This window comes from Gymnogyps californianus, chromosome 1 (genome assembly GCF_018139145.2).
Source record: "Gymnogyps californianus isolate 813 chromosome 1, ASM1813914v2, whole genome shotgun sequence".
NCBI lineage: Eukaryota > Metazoa > Chordata > Aves > Accipitriformes > Cathartidae > Gymnogyps > Gymnogyps californianus.
The window spans coordinates 88,347,042-88,365,542 of NC_059471.1; the positions used below are offsets into that span (position 1 = coordinate 88,347,042).

General features: G+C 44.3%; 1 protein-coding gene across 1 annotated transcript; it reads left to right on the forward strand.

Annotated features, from left to right (window-relative positions):
* The first annotated feature begins 509 nt into the window (after window positions 1–509).
* LOC127029350 (organic solute transporter subunit alpha-like) lies at window positions 510–10,449 on the forward strand. The gene is made up of 8 exons (XM_050914928.1): window positions 510–588; window positions 2,053–2,204; window positions 2,321–2,394; window positions 3,308–3,466; window positions 7,106–7,217; window positions 8,117–8,263; window positions 9,672–9,777; window positions 10,262–10,449. Exons 1-8 carry the CDS (start codon window positions 510–512, stop codon window positions 10,447–10,449), a joined length of 1,017 nt encoding a protein of 338 aa, XP_050770885.1.
* The last annotated feature ends 8,052 nt before the right edge of the window (window positions 10,450–18,501 follow it).

The following is an 18,501-nucleotide window of genomic DNA, read 5'->3' on the forward strand; positions in this document are numbered from 1 at the left end:
TCGGCTGATTCCCCGTCCCTCCTCGGCTGGCAGCCCGCGCTCCTGTGCGAGACCCGGCTCCAGGTGCCCTGACACCCTGGGCCTGCGAAGGAAGGGGACGGGGACGGGAGCTCGCTGGCTTCCGCAAGAGCATCTCCACGGAGGCCGAGCAGAGACGCCAGGAACAGCCGGGACACGGCTCCTCGGAGATGGAGCTGGGAGCGAGGGGGGCGCGTTGCCCCCCGGGTTCGGCACTGTCCACCCCGCCGGTGCCCGGGGCCGCTGGGCGCCAGGAGGCAGGGCGGAGGCCGGGCCCTGCGCGCCGCCCGCCCGGCCCGGCCCCGGCCCCGGCCCCGGCTCCCGGGCTAATCATTAACCGCCCCTCGGCGGCCCCGAGCAGCCGGGCTGCGCATCGCGGCTCCCGCGCTCGCCAGGGACCAGCGGGCGGGCACCCACCCCCGCCGCCCGTCCGTCCCCCGTCCCCTCGGCGCTGCCAGGGCACCGCGGCGGGGGCCGGCGGCCGCGCCGCCATGCAGGGCGAGGCGAACGGGACCCTCCGCCCGTCCTGCGGCGGCACCGAGCCGCCCTACTCGCAGGAGCTTCTCCGGAGTAAGTGCAGCTGGCCGCCCGGGCCGGGGCGAGGGGGGGAGGCGTGAGGAGAGGGGGCTGCCCGCTGCCAGGCGGCCCCTCCGCCTGCCGCCCATCCGTTAACGGCCCGCTGCCCGGCCGCGCGCCGCCCTCAGCACTCACCGGCGGCGGCTGGCGATGGCTGCCTCTGCCGCTGCCCTGCCTCTGCCTCTGCCTCTGCCTGCCCCGCCGCCGTTCTTCCCCGGCGAGGAAAGCCCCCGGGCGGAGGCAGGCGGCCGGCCGGACCGCCGCCTGGCAGGGGGCCGAGCTGCCTCTGGCTTCGGGGAAGGGAGAGAGGACAGCACGACCCCCAGCCCAGAGCTGCGGGTGGGGGTGTGAGAGAACAGGATGGTCGGCGAGGGGAAGGGTGGTCGGCGGGGAGCGCCGGGGCCTCCCGGTACCTGCCGAACCGAGCACTGAACCAGTCCATAGACCTGCGCCTGGTCTCCGGCTCCCCCGTGGCGAGACCTAAGGTGTGGAGATGTCCACTCGGATGTGGACTGCTCCGCCTGCAGCCAAGTCTCGAAGAGCTGGGGCTTTTTGAAGCAGGTTGGGTTAAAGAGGCTGGGGCAGAGGCTCCCCTTTGCAGGCGCCGCTCGGTATGCCTTTAGATAGGGTACGGCCACAGTGGGAGTTAGTACCGGTGGTGAGCATGAACTTCTCCTAAATTAAGCGTGACTCCACTGCAGTGCTTTCTTCTGTCTCTGGAAGCACCTTGGGAGAAAATACACCTCAGCCGTCAGCCGTGGGTAAAAGTTGATATCCATACCCAGTGTCAATGGAGACATAAAACCCATCAGCCGTGGGTAAATGTTGACATCTGTGTTCAGCTTTAAGGGAGAAGTAAAAAAGAATTTGGTGAAGGCATCAGATTTTATTTCAGGCTAGATCTAGCAGGGGCTTATCCTTACATTGTTCGTGTGCCCCACAAACTTCCACTGAGCCTCTAAAAAGTTTGCATGCCTAAGGAAGTTATGCACAAACATGCCTATGAATATACAATGGAAGCAAAGAACTAATACTGAGTAAATACATTGTTCCTTGTGGTCTGCCTGGAAAAGTTCCCAGAATATGTATTTACTGTTTTTATTTATATTATGCATTATGTATTTAGTTATATTGTGTTACGTAGTTACATTCATCTAAGGACATTTGTCCTGGAACTCCACCTTTCTGAAGGGGACTTCTGCATCATGCTTTGAGAACATGGAGGTATAGTCTTCCCATATGCTGTCTGTGGATCCTGGAAAGATCTAGTCATGAACTTAAGTTTAAGTATTTGAATCATCCTGTGGAGTCAGTGGTCTATCTATGTAGCTAAGGATGAGTGCAAGTCTTTGCAGGAATAGGGCTGAGAAGCCCCTCAGAGATGGTATCTCTACATTAAATGTTTGGAATGCTTATGAAATAAATCAGAACTGTCTGGTTTCTTTTCTCTCTCTGCAGGCCTTGACCTACCAGGGAGATTTCTCTTTGCAATCTTGACTCTGATGACGCTAATTGCCAATCTGGTGTTTATAGAGGAAGCGGTCTACATCTACAGGAAAATCCCCTCCTCCAAAAGATCAATCATAATTTGGATTAATGCTGCAGCTCCAGTAAGTTATCACGGAAAAGAGATAAAATTGAATGTTGAAAATAGGGTTTCCCTGAAAATCCACATGAACCTCCTTTATCTCTGCACTTCATACAACCCTCCTCCCTTTCTCTGTAGGTGATTGCTACTACTTCATGCATTGGCATGTGGATTCCTCGCTCAACAATGTTTACAGATTTCACAGCAGCAGTGTGAGTATTCTGCTTGTTTCTAGACATTGCCCCAAACCCTGAATTTTTTCCCTTTAAATATCTGCTGCTCTTTGTAAACACAGTCATTTTGTAAATTTAACAATTTAGTAATTTTTGGTTTGAGTTGAAATCTCTTGGCAGCTCTTTTCTGGGAGGTGGAAAATGCTGAAGCAGTTCCCAGTGCTACAGTCCCCTAGTGTGGGAACCTCAGTATGAAAGATCTGTGACTCGCATGTAATTGATCCTTTGGATTGACAGTAGCTTTGAAGCAGTACTCTTTCTTTCCTCTCTCTGCGTGTCATGTGGAATGAGATTCTGACCAGTGACGACTTCTCTGCACTTTTACTGATGATGAGCCATGGAGGTCTATTATTAATGCTGGCAAGTGAACTTCCAATGAGTATATCAATGTAAAAATGTTCCACAGTTGTCCTGATAAAAGCAGTTTCTGTACGAGCATGACAGCTCTGACATGCACAGAAAAGAAGGGAGAAACGTGGTCCTTGCTTTCTGGAGGTGATGGCGCAGCCCTGGGAGGCAGAGCCAGATGGGGGGACACTGTGGCCTTGGGCACTGCACAGTTGATTTTGGGATGATTTTGGAACCCTCTGCAGGACAGTATCACAGACTCTCATGAATAGCCTCACCCCACATCACACTGCATTTACTAAGAGAGTAGAGTAAAAAAGGAGGGAAAACACAGTAGCAGGGGACACTGTTAGCATGCAGCAATTTGTGCGGGTAGTGCAGATTGCCAGAAACTTGCAAGGATCCAGTCCTATGGCACTTCAAGCCTGTCTGAGTCCCCCCTCCTCCCTTGCCTCAGCTGCAGGTTCCTGTCCCCTCACTTGCATCCACAGGCATACGAGGGACACACAGCCAAGTTCAAGCTGGCATTTTCTTCCTCTCCTAGATTTTTTGCCATAGTTATCCACAAGTTCCTGATGATGATGATTAAAGAGTGCGGAGGTGAAAAGCTGCTCCTCACGCGGTTTGAAAATGGTCGCTTCAAGATCAGCACCGGTCCCTGCTGCTGCTGCTGCCTTTGCCTCCCTCGTGTGCGCATCACTAGGTGAGTTGCCCTTTAAGATTTCCCAGCTGGAAAACGGCTGCTGGAATTCAGCCAGTTTGGCAAGGCCAGGCTTACAGCAAAGGGCCTCCCCGCTTCCCGAAAGTCATTCTCAAGCCGTCTCTTTTAAACAGTGCCATCACTTTGGAGCTGTACACCACCACTAATTTATTTCGTTTTTATAATACAGAATTTTGCATAAGAGTCAAGAGTATGAGCTCTCTTGGTTTAACCCAGTGCAGTGTTCCCACTTGTCCTGGTTTTGGCTGGGATAGAGTTAATTTTCTTCTTAGTAGCTGGTATAGTGCTGTGTTTTGGATTTAGTGTGAGAATAATGTTGATAACATGCTGATGTTTTAGTTGTTGCTAAGTAGCGCTTATCTTAAGGTAAGGATTTTTCAGTTTCCCATGCTCTGCCAGCAAGCAGGTGTGCAAGGAGCTGGGAGGGAGCAGAGCCGGGGCAGCTGACCTGAACTAGCCAAAGGGATATTCCATACCATGGAACGTCACGCCCAGTGTATAAACTGGGGGGAGTTGGCCGGGAGGGGTGGATCGCTGCTGGGGCATCCGTCAGCGGGTGGTGAGCAATTGCATTGTGCATCACTTGTCTTTTCTTGGGTGTTCTTTCTTTTTTTTTGTTATATTCCTCTTCATTACTATTATTATTATTATTATTATTATTATTATTCTTAGTTAGTACAGTATTTTCTTTTACTTTAGTTATGAAACTGTTCTTATCTCAACCCACGAGTTTTACTTTTTTTCCTCCTCCCCACCCCACTGGGAGGGGGAAGCGGTTGTGGGGTGCTTAGTTGCCGACTGGGGTTAAATCACACCACCACTCATAGTAATATTGAGCACTGTGGTATCTATCTCCCCAACTAATCCCATTCTCTTCCAAGAAACCATTTGTATAGTAAGCAGTGGTGTGTGGGAAGAGGAATTTCTACTCTAGAAAACGTAATAATTGAGATTTCAGTTTCTTTTCATTCCAGAAGGGAACAAATGTCTCCAAATTGGGTATTTTTCACAAGCAGAGTTGTCAAATTGAGGCTGTCTTGAAAGAAAATTTCTCTTATTTTGATGAAATTGAAATGTTTCATTGTGATTTTGACTTTAAAAGTACTTCAGATTAAAATAATTTTTAGAACAAGAAACAGATGTAATTCCTGGAAAGCTTTGATCTCAATGAAATGGCATTGTCTGGTGAGGCAAAAGCAAATATTTTCTTCTACTAAACTTAATGCACCTTTGAGAAGTGGGGTGATGATGGAGAGCTGCAACTACGGGAGACAATACACTGTAACATAAACCCTGCCTCCTTTGAGGACTGCCTGGCAGGGCTCCTCCTCTGGCTAGTGTCACCCTGTCATTTACGCGCTGCTCCACAGCCTGGAAGCCTCTTGTGTTTCCCAGGGCTTTCCTACTGGCACAGAGTATGAGAATGTTTCTCTCATTAAGAGCAAAAGCTGAAGGACTGAATGTGCAAGACAGAGACTTTTCTGTGAGGCCTGGACATTGGTGTCAGAGGGACCTTAGGGACTTTATGGTCTGGTTAAATGAAAGCAGCAAACAGAACACAGCATAGCGGTTTGTGATGTGTTTGCAAAAATTCTTATTTTTTATTGTAATAATTCTTCCTTAAACTGCCTCATTCAGTGTTAGAATTTAAACTCTTGTTTCCATCATTTTATTTTAATGGAACAATACTAATTATTTACATGGAGGGGGCACCAAGAAGAAGAGGTAGTAAACCAACTGAAAATGGATGTAATACAACGACGTAAAATCAGGAACTACTGATATGGATCTAAATGACTCCTACTAGTTTTCACGGGCATTGGTTCAGGCTCATTTCAGCAGTCAGAGCTGAAGAAATGCCATGGGACAGAGCTGTGCTATAGATCTAACGTATCACCAGAATATTTGTTTTTCTTTCTGTGTCTGTCACCCTCTGTACAGGTTGTAGCAGCTGGGAGCTTGGGAGAGGATCCTCTACTATGCCCTCCTGTTGGTCAGTCCAGTGACAGCTTATGCAGGATGATATTAGCTAATATTAACTCCTTTCAGGAGCTAGATAGTGCCTACTACTGCTGGGAGGAAGGACAGCTGTCTGATTAAAAAAAACGGCTTTTTTTTTTTTTTTAAAAAAAGAGCCTCTCCAAAGGCTCTGCAGAGGTCTTAGGGCTCCTTCTCCAGTGTCTGTAGCACTGGGAAACGCGTCTGCTGTCTCTGCTTCTGACTTCTAGCCTCTTCCCATTACAGGGTACAATTTTTTTGAAATAAGAGCAAGCTATACTAGAGAAAGGTCAGTCTCATATTCCTCCCATAGGTATCTTCTGGGGAAACAGGGAGCTACTCCAAGGGAGGGATTTATTCTTTTAAAACCCCATATACTATCGGGCAGTCCTGGGAAAGCTGACAAGGTACAGTAGACAGATGAGGCAAAGTAACAAGCCATACAATGGGGAGAGATGTGGCAGAAGAGGTCTGATGGTCAAGAAAGATAGACCTGCATTGACAAGGGAAACAACTCGTGGCATTGCAGTGACTGCACTGTTTGTCATATTATTCTTTAAAGCCCTTTGGGAATAATAAATCTTTGAAAAGGCACACACACTAAGTGGCTGGCCAGTTGCAGGCCTTTGCGCATGTATTTGTGCTGTTCATAATCCGATGGTTATTAGCTAGATTCATTGAGCAATTCCTGTAATTCCTGGTTCATGGCTATATCCTGTAGCATACTGCATGGCAGCCTGTTGTCTGCTGAGGCATCTCTAATGGCAGTCTCAAGGGCCCAGGGAGCTACAGTGAAGACAACATTGACAGTATGGGAAATAATACACAGTAGTAGACTAAAACATGAGCCAGCCGTAGCAGCCACAGCTTGTCCTGTGAAGACTGAAGGAGAGTTCAGGTCAGTCAGCTTTCATGCCCTCTGATAGAAAGTGCATCTGCCCCTTTCCTGGTGGCCTTTAGTGCTGGCTGGCCAGGTTACTGCATATGGGCTGTGTTCTGGACCCAGTTTATACTGATAGAAGTAAGGAAATCCCGAGCTGTCCTGCTGGCCTTGTGCAGTTTGCCAAGTGAAAGATAGTTCCTTTCTTCTGTTAGAGTACAGAGGAGCAAAACCAGATGCTTACATGGTAGTATTCACGCTGCATTAAAAAACTACCAGTCCTTTCACCTAGGTCTGTATGACTTCCTTTCTTGATCTACTGCAGGACTAGGAAGTGTCTGAACAAGAAGGCTGAATTGTCCAATTTCATCGGAGAACTGAAACAGTAACGCAAAAAGGCAAGAGAAAAGGCAAGAGCAAGTGGCATTATTGTTGAGAAACCAGTTATGCTGCTACTGGCTCTCTGGTTAGCTTCAGGGCAGAGAAGGACATCATGTTTTGCCCAGCTTCGGTTAGTATGTAATTGCTGCAGAACAGGAAAAGTACTATTTTTGTAGAGACTTTACTAAATAAACACTGGGTAATTCTTGGAAAGATTTTCTAATCTTGAAGCTGTTCCTCCCCAGATTTTAGCCATATGCTACAGGAGTGGAAAAGTTTTGCAGTTGACAGTATCCAAAAAATGTTATTAAGGTTGCTAATAAGATCTTGGCCTATGTGATTTTTTTTTTTTTTTTGGCCAGGCGAACTCTCTTTTGGCTGAAGCTGGGCACCTTTCAGTTTGCTTTCCTTCGACCCGTGTTCATGTTTTTATCAATAGTGCTTTGGACTAATGGCAATTACACCCTTTACAATGTAAGTAAATATTTTAATCGGAGATGGTCCACAAAATCCATGGGTTTTAGGGTTGATGTTAGTATCTTAGCCTACAAGTAAACTGTGAAATCTGGGAGCACTTCCAAGTGAGTCCTTACTGTATTCTTTTGAGACCCTGAAGCATATAATTTCTGCCTTCCCCCAGACTCTCCATTTCCTGGCTTCTCTTGGAAAGAAATGGGGCATCAGGGTGGGCTGGGCATCAGATTATGTTCCAATGTTTCCCAGCTTGTATGGTTAGAATAGCAGGACTGCAAGTTGCCCTGTGGGATGTACCTGCCCTGTGTTTTGTAAGGTACAGCCTTAAGAAACAAGTGTGTGTAGTGGCATGTAAACAGGAAGCCTAATTCTATGTTTTTCTGCAAATCATGGTGATCTTTCTATCTGTGCAAAGTAGAAAGGATAGTATTGTACTTCTGCTTTGTACCATATATGCCGCAAGATGATGGAGAAGTCTGTATCTGCTAATAATTTTGCACCTCTTGGATAACTCAGATTAAAAGTAATACTTTTTTTTGTGGTTTCATGGCATAAAATACATGACCCCTCTGAGATGTCGTGCTGAATATGCTCTCATGAGCTGCTGAGCATTCCCAGGTGCTGCTGGGGTCAGATTGAGGGGTTGTGTCACTTGTTACCTTCCCAGGCTGAACAGATTTACATGTCCGTGCCTGCTGGGTGAGAGCACTGTGCTAACACTCCAGTTGGTACTGTGCAGTTTCCCCATGCAAATCCCAGCAACTGCTGCTGCCATCAGCTTTCATGGAGATAGAAACAAGCATCTTAACATCTGCATCATCCAGTTCACAACTTCTTCCTGGAAATAGTAAAATGCACTGTAAAGTTTTATAGGTACGCTTGTTTGATTTGCTTCTCAGTTATCTCCCAAAGGAGCTGCAATATGGATTAGCTGCTTCGTTGGTGTCCTCACCATTATTGCTCTGTGGCCAGTTGGGATCATGTTTCAACAAGTTAGGACTCTCCTTAACTGTAAGAAGATCATCCCAAAGTTTGCTCTTTATCAGGTGAGAAGTTTAATATTTCTGATAAGAATTTCTCTTAACTGCTGATATAACACTATCTCTTTGGTTCTTGGTCCTTTGTTGAAAAGTTATAGTATTTTTTTTCCCATTAAATACACTGTGCATAGGCATATTTTTACCTGATTAAAGCTGCATCCCTTTGAAGCACTCGCCTTGGCTGCTGTTCAGTTTCAGCTTGAGCCAATTTACCTCTAGTCTCTCAGGAGTGCTGGAGATGTGAAAGCTGCATAAAATCCATTTATCTTTAGGCAACTGAAATCAAAACAGCACCTTCTGCGGGGCTTGAAGGAAGCTTTGTAGATGCGGTATCCTGAAACACAATGTTAAAATGCTGGTGTGTACTTTTAAAAACTAGGAGAGGATGTGGAGCATTGTGTGGGCGGCTGTTGTTTGAACTGTTTCAGCATGTCACAATGTTCTGTTTTGACAATATTTTTCTTGGCCATTCTGCACTTCAGAGTTAGATAATAATGAAAATACTGGCTGAGAATCATTAAATAGTAAGGAACAGAACCAGATAGGTTAGACTGAAAAAGCCCAGGGACAGGGCCACCCTCTTCCACATCACCCTGAAGAGAGTACAGCAGAATCCTTGGATATGCATCTTGACATATCTTCTTGAACAGGTCATATAGAAAGGCTGGTGCACTAAGGTCTCTGTTAAGTAAATTATTAAGCACTTATAAATGCAATAAACAGGATAGATAGTCACACTTGCAAAGCTGCATCAGGGTGAATCCAGGTTTAGGATGGCAAACTCCGTTAACGCAAGGGTTTATACTTGGGCAGTTACCCCAGCAGCTAGAGAGATGCTTTGATATCTCCAAGGCAGCGAAGGCCTAGCGCAGCAAATAGCAGGTAATATAATGCGTGATTGTTGCTGAACCCAAGCTGCGAAGAGTCCTTCATCCCTTCTGGCAAAGAAGCCAGTCTCATATAATTTGGGGAGCACCGCATCTCCCTGCTGTGGCAAAACGAGGAGACAACAGAAAAAACGTTCTTTGAGTCCTTCCTCCACTAAGGGAGAACATAAGCTCATAGGTCAGATTAACAGGAAGTTTTTAAAACATTGTTCTCTATTATTCAGAGCTCAGTATTGTTTAAAATCCCAGCTGGGAGGTCTGTGTATATTGCACCTCCCAAATGAAGGCCTGAGAAGAAACACTTTTCAAATAGAGGTTTAATTTAATACTCACATTCAGAGCAGTATCATCCTGACCTAAAGGTGAATTCTGCAGAATGGCAGGCAGCCTGCTGGTAGATGGGAGATGAGGGAGGGCAAGAAAGGAGGAATGAGGTGAAAGAGGGTCTGTTACGAAAGCAGAATTGTTGTGTGAACTATAAACCTTTTTCTGGTAGCTAAGGCATCTGTTTTCTCTTTCTGGTGCAGTTTATTCTCATTCTGAACCACTTGCAGGCAGCTATTATCAACATCTTGGCCATGCAAAGAATCATTCCCTGCGCTCCACCGCTCTCCTCTTCAGCAAGAGGAGCATGTAAGTTCTTTTGGGAAGGATGTTCTTCATTTACTTATAAAGGTGCCAGTGCAGTGTTGCTAACTGCAATATCTGGTGTTTTCCCAAAATACTAATTTCCTGGGATCATGTAGCTTTTGGAGAATCTCAGCTTTTACTTAAAAAACAATAACAGAAGTTTTATAGCTGTCATAGTTGCAGAGAAAAACTTGATAATGAGAAGAGTTGGAATCAGAAATGAGAGGAAAAGAAATCAACATGCATAATTACTGTTAAATCTCTTGCATTTTGGATGTGTAACTTATTGCATGCTTATTGACGGGCAATACTGTAATTCTGTAACTGATTTTATTGCCGAGTGTGAGAGACACTCTGTTATGGGGACAGGATGGTGAAGTTTGTTCCTTTTGCACAGATGAAAATTAATAAGCCAGGTATTCATTTTGTGTCTGACAGTCATTTCCCCCTTTTGGGGGCTTTTCTTTGCCTTCCTTTTTTTTGGCAGATATGACCCAGCAGCTCCTCATCATGGAGATGTTTCTGATAACCGTAATCTCAAGGGTGGTCTATCGGAGAAGATACGATGACCTAGAGCCTCCGGAGTATACAGCTGAAGCAGCTGGGGACAAGCAGCAGATTCCTAAAATTATCCTGAATGGCGCAGTTAGTGAAGGTGGATTGCCAAGGGTTTAGAAGCCCTCTGTGCTCCTGTTCTGCAGGAGCTGGAAGCTCAGCTTCAGGAGCTTGTGTGTTCTTGCACCGCAAATAGGCACTGTCCATTTTAGAACAACTTCTGACATAAATGCCTGTGAGCTGTAGTACTGAAAGGACCACTAGTGGAGAGATAAGCCTGTTTATTCTCCAGTGATATATACATGGTGTGAGTGTTTTCATACCATGTAATTTAGTAAGATTTCATACCATGTACTTTTATGCTGTTATTGAGCACTTGATGGTAGCCAGACTGTCTCACAACGTAATTTTATTTTATTTTTATTTTTTAGCTATTAGAATGGCTGTGATTTAGAGTTAACCCAGAACCATTCTTATTCATCTCTTTTGACTTTTTAAAATCTTATTTCACCCTGGATTGCTGTCATATACCCAACACAGCATTTTCCCATCCTTCCTCCATTAAAATTTATCAGCTCTCACTCTACGCCACAAGCTTACCATAGCTAATTCTGATCAGTAAATACATTTGCATATGTTTGTTCTGAAATCCCCAAACATGTCTGGGCTCTCCACCTACAGAAATGATGATCTCTTTAGGGCAAGACTTTTTACATGCCTTGGCAATTCACCTCCTAACTTGGTAGAGACACAGTTGCTGTTTGTAAATGTGTCGCTGGCGGATGTTCTTCCTAGGGACGGCAGATTCTCTGTCACTGGCGTGGAAAAAGAAAGTAGGAGTTAGAGTCTGAAATGTCTTCTGCCACTGGTCTGTGATGTTACGTGGTGCTTTGCTTCTCTGCTTGGAAAATGGGAATAATGATACTCAGGATCCTTGCGCTAACAGTGTCTGTGGGGATAAGAGCGACTGAAAGGAATATTGGGGGTGTTGATTGACAGCCAGCTGAATATGAGCCAGCAGCGTGCCCAGGTGGCCAAGAAGGCCAACAGCATCCTGGCTTGTATCAGAAATAGCATGGCCAGCAGGATGAGGGAAGTGATTGTCCCCCTGTAGTCACTGTAGTCACTGGCGAGGCCGCACCTTGAATACTGTGTTGAGTTTTGGGCCCCTCACCACAAGAAAGACATTGAGGTGCTGGAGCGGGTCCAAAGAAGAGCAACAAAGCTGGTGAAGGGTCTAGAGAACCAGTCCTATGAGGAGTGGCTGAGGGAACTGGGGTTCTCTAGCCTGGAGAAAAGGAGGCTCAGGGGAGACCTTATCGCTCTCTACAGCTACCTGAAAGGAGGTTGTAGTGAGGTGGGTGTCGGTCTCTTTTCCCAGTAACAAGTGATAGGATGAGAGGAAACGGCCTCAAGTTGCACCAGGGGAGGTTTAGATTGGATATTAGGAAAAATTTCTTCACTGAAAGGGTTGTCAAGCATTGGAACAGGCTGCCCAGGGAAGTGGTTGAGTCCCCATCCTTGGAGGTATTTAGAAGACATGTAGATGTGGCACTTAGGGACATGGTTTAGTGGTGGACTTGGCAGTGTTAGGTTTACTCCATAGCCTTAAAGGTCTTTTCCAACCTAAATGATTCTATGATTCTGTGGAATCTCTTCCAAAAAATTCTTACCTCCCCAGCTTCTTCACCCCAAATTCAACCTGCCCAGGCATCCAGTAGGACTTCAGGTATTACAGGATCTTTTCAATTCCCACCCATTGCTCTGTTTTGCATAAACCTTTTTTTACTTTTTGCAAATGATCATGATGTTCTTGGATGAACCTAATTGCTTTGGTTTAGCTCACTATAATTTATAAAATGATACTGTGTTTAGTAAGCATTTGGATATTCTGTTTGTTGGGACAGGAGGTGTAGTGCCATATACTAGCACTTGTCTATCCTCATCTAGTTGGATCCCTAGAAGTAAATATCCAATCCACGCAGAAACAATGCTTATTCCATATGTAGGCTGGGAAAACGTTTCGTGTTGGAAAAGATGTTAATAACATCTTTTACCTATATTGTATCAAATATAACATCATCAGAGCAAAGCTAGGCAGATAGAATCATAGAATGGTTTGGGTTGGAAGGGACCTTTAGAGGTCATCTATTCCAAGCCCCCTGCAATGAGCAGGGACGTCTTCAACTAGATCAGGTTGCTCAGAGCCCCGTCCAACCTCACCCTGAATGTTTGCAGGGATGGGGCATCTACCACCTCTCTGGGCAACCGGTTCCAGTGTTTCACCATCCTCATTGTAAAAAATTTCTTCCTTATATCTAGTCTGAATCTACCCTCTTTTAGTTTAAAACCATTACCCCTTGTCCTGTCGCAACAGGTCCTGCAAAAAAGTTTGTCCCCATCTTTCTTATAAGCCCCCTTTAAGTATTGAAAGGCCACAATAAGGTGTCCCCGCAGCCTTCTCTTCTCCAGGCTGAACAACCCCAACTCTCTCAGCCTTTCCTCATAGAAGAGGTGTTCCATCCCTCTGATCATTCTTGTAGCCCTCCTCTGGACCCGCTCCTACAGATAGTGGGGCTTTAGTTTTAGTTTACATTGAATTAAAAAAATACTTTCAGTTTGGGAGTTGGTGGAAAATGAAATATTCTGAAAACAGCAAGTGAACCATCTGGAAGTAGAAAAGGGGGCTGAATTAAACAAAATGTTTTCTTTCTGATTGAGGTCAGAAATATTTTCTTTAACAATATAAGGATTCCATTATAGTAGAAAAATTGAATTATTTTTGTTTTGAAGTGGTTGAAAATTTTTATATTTAATCTTTTTACTATGCAGGCAGTCTGGGAAATTAATACAGATTCTTGAACTGCATTAATGTGAGAGAATCTGCACTTTTCCTTTGAAAAATAATTTAGGCAAAAATTTTCACTCTGCATTAGAGTGTGTCAGTAGAATTAACTGGGATCAGCTAACATATTCATAACATGAGAAATCTTCTTAATGTATTTTAACATTATGGCTATTAGCATATTCCTAATGTTGCTTTGTATCAGTGTAGTCTAGGCCACAGGTACATATGTAGACTTGCAGAGCAGTACTTAATTTCATAATGGCATTGGGAATGGTTGGCTGTGAGTTCAAGCAGCTTCAAAATTGGAAAATAAAATATTTTTAGTTGGTAAGGAATCTTTGTGAATTGCTGTGGAAAAGACTTTAATTACTAGAGCAAATGAGACAAAGCAGCATTACTGGAAAATGTTTTCTGTGGTGGTTCTGCGAGGGGCGTGCCTTGGTGGGTGGGATCTGTGGCATGGAAGAGCAGATCCATGTGCCATAGCATGGACAGTGCATTCAAAAACAGATGGAATGTATGGAGAAGTGGTGGTCTCTGTAGGTCCAGCGAAGGCAGCTGCTGGGGCACAGCAAGAGTCTTCACTCATCGCTGTTGGTCTGGTATCTGTTGTGTCTCTGAAGTGCCTGTTAAATATATCTTGTAAACATCAGTGTGGGCCTGATTTAGCCACAGGCATCACTAGCTGTTATGCTTTTGGATAGATATTTAATATTTGTTGTGATCTTCAGCTGACATATTTCAGCAATAAAATGTACCGTGGTGGTTGTCAAGCGAACTTCAGATTTGGCAGCGAAGACGTTTCTTTTTACTGTGTACAGTCATGGAGGTCTCATTCCAAAAAGCACTTGCTTACATAGAATCCTTTTCAGAGCAAAACTGGACATACTTTATCTTAAATATGTGTCTAAGAGCTTTCCTGAGTTACAGCTTATGTGAATGCAGCTGAGTGTATGGGTCTTATTGTTACAAATTTTTTTTTCTTTCTTTTTTTTTTTGGAGCTTTTTAAATTAAGAATTTCTTCCCCACCTCTGGCTCAGACCAATAACTGTAGCCTGCCTAAGGTACGGTGTCTAGGTAGGTGCCTGGGAGCTAGCAGCCAGGGGCAGCAGGTGGCCTGCACTGCAGTGCATTCATTCAGATGCTCTTGAAATTAAAACATTAGGCAGCCTGAGTATGAAAAAACAAACCAGAAAGCCGGAAATTCCTCCAATCTCAGTTCTGATAAGGATCCCTTTCAAGTCAGGGAAAAAAAATTCGCTTTCTATTACGTGTTTCTGATTAAATCATTTGAAAACATTTAACGAAAGCTAGAAGATAAATTTCACAACTCATTTTATACAGCTGCTGTAAAGTAATGAGTGTTAAGGTGAGTGCATAACCTTTATGTTATGTTTGCTTGGGATTATCATGTGAGGAAGGGTAAAGGTAATTTTATCGGTGTCTTTTGTGATGATAAAAGGCACCAACACCATTAAATAGAAAAGTATAGACAGAGGTGTGTGATTGAAGGTTAAGACAGTTTAGACATTTGGAAGCAATTCATGAGAACACAGGGGAAAAGATGAGTTACATGTTTTGGGTGGCCACGCGCTAAAGATGCAGGTGTGAAGGTGAACACAGACCATAAAGCCTCCTGGAGTGTCACAGAGGGGTATGCAGCGTGAACAGCACACAGACAAGGCGGGGAGAATCAACGCTAGCACCTTGTAATGTTGCAGGAGTGGGTTGGCAAACAAAAGCTGCTCAGTGCTCTTCTTTTTCATCTGTCATTCAAGCTATTACTTTTAAAACAACACTAACTGAGTGCCTCCTGTTCCAGAAGACCATGGTGTCGGCTCCTGTTGGCTGCAGCGTGGGCAGCGCTGGAACCTTGAAGAGGTCCCCCCAGCAGACCTCCTTGCAGTGGCAAGCTGTCATTCCCTAGGTAGGGCTAGATATGGGGGGCAATGAAGGGTGTATTTAAGGTGCATGCCTTTGTGTTTCACGTGTGTCAGCAGCAAAGGCCTCATGATTTAATACCCAAAGGATTTGTTTCAGGTGTTAAGAGGGTGCTCTGCTCATTATAGACCTTTCTCTCCCTACATCCCCCCTCCAATTGTCCTGTCTGTTCCTGCACCCTCACACTTGCCCCTGCCTTGTTCTCCTTGCTCAAGAGAAAAAGATGGAGCGCTCCTGAGGCTGGTCTCCGTGAGGAGGTGCAAGGGTGTCGGTTCATGCCTGCAGACACAGGGCAGCCAGACGACGGAGCCTCCTTCCTATGCGTGTCTGTTTCCAAAGAAAGGCCAAGAAAAAAAAGGGGCAGTACAAGAGCTGAATTGTGATCCCATGGTTCCCAGAGCTGGAACAGGGGAAGAAACTAGGTAACACAATAAGGATACAAACAATGGTAAATTGAACAAGTTGGGGAATAGGTAGATAGAGTGTAAGCAGTAGAGAAGCCCAGAAGAAGACTCATGGATAGCTGAGAGAGGAAGATAGCAGCCATTCGATACACAGCTAATGAAAATGCTAGAATAGGACAGTTGCACCGACTTCACCTATTCAACACATTGCCACTTGGCTTCCTTATGCTTTTAAACAAGGTCTGACTGCTGCTGACAGTTTGAATGCTACTGCTTTTACTGACAGCCATTCACGTGTTCCTTCAGGACAGTTCATGAATCTGCTTGCACCTCCCTAGCTCCCAGGTAAAATGGATCATTATTTTTAAGACACAATTTGTGGGGGAAAAGGGCTAGATAACATACGGAATTTTTTACTGCTTTAGATCCCTTTAAAACAGATTCTAACAGTTGCCTGAACTTGGTGAGCATGATCATCTTTGTTTTAGCAAAGGGGAACAGAGGCAAACAAATCTAGAGAACTTGCCCAAAGCCACACAGGGGAATTTTGTATCAGCTAGGATCAGGCTGCAGAAGTTACCCAGTCTCACCTCCCTGCTCTGAAAAATACTGCCTCTTAAATGTGGTAAGATCACAAATTAAGCTAAGAGTTTCTGAGTTAAGTAATGGTTAGGTGAGTTAGATCGTGGTTAGATAAGGTGTCCACCAGAACAATAAAATGAGTTGCTCTCAGCTTTCATAACCTCATTCGAGTAAGAGCTACAGGTCAAAGCATCTCTTTGTCGGTTGTGGAATTGGTGTGAAGAACAGACCTTTGTATTGTTGACTTGCAAGAGAAAGCAGGCAGAATATCTTAGGCTGTTTTTCTCTGCTAAGTCACATCTTAGTATAACTCCCCCAGATCATTGTGCAGCCTTATTAGTAGATATCCACAAACTCTTCATTCTTTACTTCTCAAAATCCCAGTTCCTATTAAAATGTCTCTACATAAAGACAACCAAAGCAGCACATTTAAAGAGCTCAGAACTCTGTTTTTGCAGAATATTCTTTTTTTGCCATTTCTCAATCCGTTACCCCTTCTTTAGATTCAAAAAAAGCTTGTCACACCTATACTCATGCCACTTACTGCCAAATAATCAAGCAGTTGGTGTGCCAGAGTAGCACTTGAAGGCACAGGTGCTTCGCAACATACCTAAGGCAGCTTGAAGTCTCAGAATATTCTTTACTGTTCTTCAACCAAGGAAAAGAAAACCCTACTGCAGAAAATGCATTGAAAAACAGGAAGAAGATTTTATTGAATAATTTTTACATTTTTGTGGGAGAAATCAGACTTATATTTTGGATGTTTTGGTCAGTTCTAGGGAGAGAGAAGAATTGTCCAAAGGCCATTTCCCTTTCATTTGTGGATGTCTCTTCCCTTCGCAACTACAAATAGGCCACCTTCTTTAAGACCTGACTGCCCAGCATCCATTATGCAGATAGGGTCACAGCATATGTAGAAAACTAATGGTAGGATAAAATTACTTTTGTTTCCTTCAACATAATTTAGCAGCTGAAAAGTGTCAGTTTCGCCTCTAGAGATTCAGGCATCGGATCACAGATGCCTTCTGGGATCTAAGGCATAGTTTTGATACAGGCTGAAATTGGTTCACACGTCTTAGAGAACTGCTAAGCTGTGAGAAAGCACTGCAAGACATTCTGCAGAGCAGAGCCATGAGAAGAAAGGTAAGATTGCTGGCAAAGGGGAGAGTGTTGACACAGGGATAATCAGCAGCTCAAAGGTTCTTGAAGAGAAAAACCAACATGAAAAACATACAAAATCCTTCAGAAACAAAATCAAGTAGCCCGAGGATGGCAGTTTAGCAATGTCAATGATCAGCCTGTTCCAAGCAGCAGCAGAAACCAACCCTTCCCATCTTGACTGAAGGCTGCCCAGCCAGCAGTGACTCCTTGGGTGCCTTATCAGGGGTGGCGAGCACATTAGCTTGTTAGCTCTACCTACACATTGTGTATATTAACCAATAAATCATAAGTTTTACTCTGTTAAGCTGTGAAATCCTTTTTGCAGAGGCTTGGTACGTAGCAAAAGGCACCCAAATGAACTGACCCAGAGAGGGAAGGTTACAAAACAAGTGAGAACTCTCAGTATAGGCAGCACCTCCTCTTCTATCACCCTTTGAGAATCACTGCCTTAAGAACCAAAGAAGGAATTAAAAATAGCATGAAAACAACTTCTGAATTTCTATTCATGCTTTATGGCAAATTACTGAAAAAGGTGAGTTTCTATGTCTCCTTGTAGCCTTGCCATACCCAGCCAGCAAAGGGTGTGAGCTAATTGTTAAATTCAGTTCAACAAGTTCCTCATTAGGGGGAAATTACCTGAGTTTGAAATCTGCTAATTTTCCAATCAGGGTGAGTGTTTGCACTTGTGATTTGGAAATAATTAACACATGGTATAACATCAAAACCTATGTAAAGGCTAATGGTAGAAGGACTAATTTCCTTGGCATGAAAATGGTGTGCTCAGTTTCCCCAGAGCTCTATTACTATCCTTTCAGTATCAGTATCTGCTGTGTAGGGTGTTCTAGTATTTTTTTAGATTGATTCTCTGTAGAGTTGACTTTTTTATGTTAATTTTGAAAAATTGAACCATTGTTTTCTAGGGCTATGAGTAATTTTTTTATTTTGAAAGGTGCTGTATTTATTTCTTCTTCTTCTTGTCAATACAGACTTTCCCAGAATTACTTGCTTCTATTATCTCTAAAAGGAGATCATAAACTGTCATTTTAGACTAGGGCTTTAGGCTGAGTTCTGCAAACTTTAAAGTGCATGTTCCCAGGAGAGCCATGTTCTGATCCTTAAGGGCATTCCTAGGAATGTGAATGCCCTGTAGTATTTAGGAAGAAAGGATGTCCAGGTAGGACAACCAATTAGGAAAGCAGATGTGTACATGGGAGAAACAAATGTAGTTGGAGAAC

Excerpts from the sequence above, each read along its gene's own strand:
- LOC127029350 (XM_050914928.1), top strand. The coding sequence starts at position 510 with ATGCAGGGCGAGGCGAACGGGACCCTCCGCCCGTCCTGCGGCGGCACC. Across the intron at positions 2,205-2,320 it reads GGATTAATGCTGCAGCTCCA|GTGATTGCTACTACTTCATG; the intron begins GTAAGTTATCAC and ends CTTTCTCTGTAG. Across the intron at positions 8,264-9,671 it reads CAAAGTTTGCTCTTTATCAG|TTTATTCTCATTCTGAACCA; the intron begins GTGAGAAGTTTA and ends TTTCTGGTGCAG.